Source organism: Crocuta crocuta, unplaced genomic scaffold (assembly GCF_008692635.1).
Source record: "Crocuta crocuta isolate KB4526 unplaced genomic scaffold, BGI_CrCroc_1.0 scaffold31, whole genome shotgun sequence".
Lineage (NCBI taxonomy): Eukaryota > Metazoa > Chordata > Mammalia > Carnivora > Hyaenidae > Crocuta > Crocuta crocuta.
Window position 1 is genome coordinate 12,837,950 of NW_027528362.1, and position 5,735 is coordinate 12,843,684.

At 57.8% G+C, this 5,735-nt stretch overlaps 1 protein-coding gene across 1 annotated transcript in view; it reads left to right on the forward strand.

Annotated features, from left to right (window-relative positions):
* The window catches only part of COL4A2 (collagen type IV alpha 2 chain), a 162,884-nt gene that overhangs the window by 127,821 nt on the left and 29,328 nt on the right, over window positions 1-5,735 (forward strand). The window contains exons 21-24 of the mRNA XM_077754005.1: window positions 166-329; window positions 3,386-3,458; window positions 3,546-3,652; window positions 5,405-5,606. Coding sequence (XP_077610131.1) covers window positions 166-329; window positions 3,386-3,458; window positions 3,546-3,652; window positions 5,405-5,606 — 546 coding nt within the window. The remainder of the gene's footprint in view (window positions 1-165; window positions 330-3,385; window positions 3,459-3,545; window positions 3,653-5,404; window positions 5,607-5,735) is intronic.

Consider the following 5,735-nt stretch of genomic DNA (forward strand, 5'->3'; position numbering starts at 1 on the left):
GAGAAGCCCCTGCCACCAGCAGCGGGCGCCCGGAGCCCCGCCGCGGCCACACAGAAGGGATCACGATTCCTCCCTCCCACCCGGGGTCCTGGCTCTGGACTTGGCCCCCGCAGAGCACATGCTTCACGAGCAATAACGAGTTTTCCCGCCTCCCGCACGTTGCAGGTGACGCTGGGGACTGTAAGTGTGTGGAAGGCGACCAGTTCGTCGGGGGCCTCCCGGGGCTGCCAGGACCCAAGGGCCTGCCAGGCATCAACGGGGAGCCGGGGGAGAAAGGGAGCCCGGGGGACCCCGGCCAGCACGGCATCCCTGGGTTCCCAGGGTTCAAGGTGAGGCACCAGGGCTGTCCGTCCGAGCTGATAGGACGTCCTTGACGGCTTTTGTTATAAAATGAGCACATTTTGTTATGATTTAGACCAGCAGCGCTCAGGCCCCCGTGCTCCATTCACAAGGGCCGCGTGTGCCCGAGGAACTTAAAACCTTCCCCGGTGAGAATGTGAACGCGCGGCCACCACGGGAAATGGTCCGAGGGCCCCCCAGCAGTCAGAGGTGGACTGNCTAAGAGAGCCGGAAACACGCCCACGCAGAAACCTCGCACACACGTGCAAAGCATATTACGATAAAAGCCAAAAAGTGGAAACAAAGGCCCACGAGTTGATGAACAGATACAAAAGGCAGTGCGCCAGCAGTGGGGGGTCATTCAGCCGCAGAAAGGACTGCGGTTCTGAGGCCCCGAGGCGCAGGTGAGCCTCAAAACCAGGCTCGTGAGGGAAGACAGGCCGGAAAGAACAGGTGTCGTGTGACGCCATCCACGGGAGGAGCCCTGGACGGGCAGCTCCAAAGACGGACACAGACAGCATCACTGGGGCAGGGGCCGGGAATGTTCCATGGCTCTGGGGTTTTCTGGGGGAGGTGATGAAACTGTTCGAAATCATGTAATAGTGATAGTTGCACAATCTCACAAGCGTTGCAATTGTTTCAGTTGCACTAAAAAACCCCAGATTGTGTGCTTCAATTTTATGAAATTTTATGGTGTATAAATCACATCACAAAAAAATTTTTTTAAAATTTTTTTTAATGTTGTATTTCTTTCTGAAAGAGACAGAGAGGCAGTGTGAGCAGGGGAGGGGCAGAGAGAGAGGGAGACACAGAATCCGAAACAGCTCCAGGCTCTGAGCTGTCAGCACAGAGCCCGACGCGGGGCTCGAACCCACGAACCATGAGATCATGACCTGAGCCGAAGTCGGACGCTTAACTGACTGAGCCCCCCAAGTGCCCCCCCAAAAAATTTAAAAAACCTAGCATTTTGGATGTAAAGCATCTTACCTAACATTCATCTTTTCAGATTTAGGACAGACCCGATTAGGCATTTTATGAAGTCTCCCTGAACCAGATAAGATAAAAAGTGAGACCTCAAGTAAATCATGGATGTACACGAATGTAGGAACTTTTCTGCCCATGGATCCCTCGTGTGTACCGCACCTTTATTTTATTACACACTTAGGGCTTTTGTTCACACCGATGGAAAGAACATCTGTAGACCTTTCCTGGGAAAGAGCTTTTAACCAGTGACTTCTAAGCCAGTATCAGCTAAAGGCAAAGAAATTATATGTTTATTTTACGTAAGAGAGAACTGCAATAGATTTATAACGTGAAAAGTCCATCCTTTTACTTATTCAGCCAATAGAGGAAAAATTGCTCAGGACAGTTGCCCAAGGACAGAATGATCTGGCCCCGTGACCTGGTGCTAGAGAAGGCAGCCATACACTGCTGCTGATACAGAAGGTTCTGACTCATAATTGCTTTGTGACGCGGGAGCGTTACAGCCGAAAAGGTTTCCAGAGCACCTCTGTGCTCCACAGCTTGAGATTTCTCGGGAAAACATAGTGTTGTCCAACTAGAAATCGTAGGGGCTGTGGTTTATCCCAGTTTAAGAATGCTGCCATCTCCAAACCAGGGCACGCAAACGCGTATGTAGTGAGATTTGCAAACGTTTAGGATCTCCGGTTGTTTATAAAACGATCGAGTATTTCCTAGAAGCCGAATGGGTCCCATTTTGTGTCCTGGGACATCCGACATCTTCCAAGGGCACAGGCTCCCCCCCCCACCATGTGACGCACAAGCCCACAGCGTTTTTGTTCAGAGGCCTGTGGCATCGTGTTTGCTGCCTTGCATTTAATCCTGTGTTTATGTGTGTGGCGGCCCCACTAGGGGAGAAATGCCCGGATGGCTATTTGCTTTTCCACAGGTGGGCTGCGGGGGGCGGGGGGGGGGGCGCTTGAAGTATGGGAGTCAGTCAGTAAATAAGTTCATCCGTCCGTCCATTTGCCCAGCACCTACGTACTGAGCGCTGCCTGTGTGCAACACACCCTCCCGGACCTTGGAAGAATGTTGCCCTTTTCTGCTAAGACCTAAATCAATAAATCAAGTGTCTGTGGAATTTTTCAGAACAGTCCGTTTAATTAGACCAACGCTGGAAGTTCTCATAGTCTTGCAAACCGCACAGGCAGGACTTGCCAAAACCTAGCTCATCGCACGTATTAGCATCCTGGCCGGTTAACCTGCTCCTTTCTCCTCACTGAAAGACCTACATGCCTTTTGCGACATCAAATGCGATGTCCCTGCGAGAAGCTTGTCTCTCAAGTGTGGTTTTTTTTTCCCCAACCTTAACTCCAGCCTGGGAGAGGGGCTGTCACAAAGTCTTCTTGGTCTTTCTCAGGATCGGATGAGCACACACTTCCATCCTTTGTCGGTGGAGGCTTAGCACCTGCTTGGATTCTAACTAACGGAGCCAAGACGTAGCAGCCTTGCGTCTGCCTTAGGTCGCTGCTTCTCAAAGGTTCACGAGTACGTGAATCCCTGGGAGTTCGTTAAAACACAAATTCCTGTTCAGGGCCCCAAGTGGGGCCCAAAATTGTGCATTCTTTTAAGTTTATTTACCCGAGAGAGAGACAGAGAGAGAGCATAAGTGGGGGCGGGGCAGAGGAAGAGGGAGAGAGAGAACCCCAAGCAGGCTCCATGCCGTCAGCGCAGAGCCGTGCGCGGGGCTCAGACTCACAAACCATGAGATGGTGACCTGAGCCGAGATCAGGAGTCGGACCCATAACCCAGTGAGCCCCCAGGCGCCCCGAGGTTCTGCATTTTAACGAGCTCCCAGGAGAGCCCGAGGCCGCTCATCCACGGACCAGACTTCCAGGAGCGAGGTTTCCTCCGTGCAGCCACGTATGGCTGTTCCCCTTACGTTTTAATTATTTGAACTGTAAGAGTCGGTCTGAGTCTCACTGGCCACATTCAGGCTCCCGAGCCGTGTCGGCTGAAACTCGTCACCTTCCCAGGCGTCGCTGGCAGTGCGAAGGAGGCAGACGTTGTGCGTTTGTCCCCGCAGGGCGCCCCTGGCAACGTCGGACCTCCCGGGCCCAAAGGGGTGAAGGGCGATTCTCGGGCCATCACCACCAAAGGTCAGTCTCCAGGGGCCGGCGGTCCCCAGCCCCGCGGTCCTTCTGTCGGCACTGGGGTGAGTAGTCACACCGCGAATCCCTCCCCAGGTGAGAGGGGACAGCCAGGTGTCCCCGGCGTGCCTGGTCTGAAAGGTGACGACGGTGTCCCAGGGCGCGACGGGCTGGACGGATTCCCAGGCCTCCCAGGCCCCCCTGTGAGTACCTCGAGTGAGGGGCTGACGCCGCCCCGTCCTGAGTCCACCCAGCACACGCGGCCCCACGAGCACAGTCCTGTCTATCAGGAAGCAGGGACTTAGGTCGGAAGCCAGGGCCAGAGGGACGTTCAAGCACCAACCAGTCAACAGATGCTCCTCCTGGCAGAACACAGAAGGGAGGCTGGGTGACGGCCGCTCCCTCCTCCAGGCTGTCCCCGCGGGTGTCCCTTGGCTGGGAGACAGCTGTCCCCTGCCTGTGCTGTGGGATCATCTTCCCTCCGGGCACGTCTGTCTCTGTGTCCACCTCTCCCCTCGATCGCTCTCACAGACCCTGTGACAGAGCAGCCGCACCCCCAGGCAGGGGCGTCAGGGCTCCGGCCGGCGGGGGGCACAGTCCCACCCACGACACTTCCCTCCCAGAGCCTCACGCCGCCGTTCCCTGTAGCGGCTCGTCCACCTCCTCCCAAAAGCCAGGCCCCCCTTTGCACAACACGGTCATTTCTAGACGGCACCGGGGCGCTCTCGGTGCACTCTCCATGCGCTCTCTGCAAACACCTGGATTATCCGTAATCTGGTGTTGCCTTTTTAGTTACAACCCTGAAAACCGTTTTCAAAAAGAAGCTGTGCAGCCAGCTGTCAGCAGGCTGCCACCCCCAGCCGCGCCTGAGATGGGAAATGCAGAGGGGCCTCCACTGTCAGCGCTGAGTGCGGGTCCGGCCTGGGGTCCGGGGGTCCCCGCTGGCCGGGGAGCCTCGGGGAGGCAGCCTCTGCTGCTGGCCAGGGGAGCATCCCAGCCTCACCCTCGGGGGGGCGGACGGGCTGTGACTCGCAGCATGGCTGGGACTTTCACCAGCGCATCCAGACTCGCTCTGCACGCAGCCGGCTGCGTGTTTGACGCTGACCCTGACCCTGACCCTGCTGACAGCCACCCTCTGACCCCGTGCCCACAGCCCCCTTTTATCTCTCCATTGCCCTCCGCCTTCCGCACCCGCTGAGCAGGTTCATCCATAGGGAGCACCCTGCATTTCTTTTTTAATGTTCATTTATTTTTGAGAGAGAGACAGAGTAAAAGTGGGAGAGGGGCAGAGAGAGAGGGAGACACAGAATACAAAGCAGCTCCAGGCTCCGAGCCGTCAGCACAGAGGCCGACGTGGGACTCGAACCCACAAACCGCAAGATCATGACCTGAGCCAGTGTCGGCCACTCAACCAGCTGGGCCCCCCAGGCGCCCCCGAGCCCCCCAGGCACCCCTGCACTCTGCTTTTTTGATCCTGTCTCACGTCCTTACTTCCAGTGAGCATGCTGCTCCTTCTGGCCCAAACCAGGCTTCCTGTCCTTGAACGACGTCTCACCCTGTGGGTAGTGGGTACGTCCACAGGCCCAGTCATAACAGTGACAGCGGTCTGTCCCCACCCCCCTGAATCTGGACTTGTGCCTAAAGCTCCGTCGGGATTCTTCCCGTGAATGCAGGTCCCCGGGGAGGGGGGGGGTTAGGGGCGAGAGGCATGGGAAGAGGAGACGGACACTCAGAGTCGTGTGTCCCCGGGGACCGTCTCCCATGGTGTCCCTTGTGCACAAAACCTGGCCTTGTCCCCGAGCCTGGTCAGAGCGTGCCTGGAGGCGCCTGCAAGTCCCCACCGTCCTCGGCTCTGTGTCCTCCGCACGGAGCTCGGGGCAGCGGGAGGGAGACCTGGATAGGGCGGCCGCACAGGTTTCCACGTGTTTTGAGAGACGACCCGAACTTCCACACAGGGTGATGGCATCAAAGGCCCCCCGGGAGAGGCCGGTTACCCCGGAGCACCGGGCACGAAGGGCGCCCCGGGAGACAGGGGCCCCCCGGGACTGGGCCTGCCCGGCCCCAAGGGCGAGCGTGGCTTCCCCGGAGATGCAGGACGACCTGGGCCGCCAGGCTTCCCTGGGCCCGCCGGCCCCCCGGGCCCCCCCGGACAGACAGGTACGGAGGGGCCTCTCCCATGTGGTTCTGTCGTGGGGCACGCGCCTCCTGCTCGGTGGATAAGTCCCCCTGGGCGCCACGCGGCGGTCTGTGTTGCACCATCAGCCGTGGGCACCCGCAGACGGACCG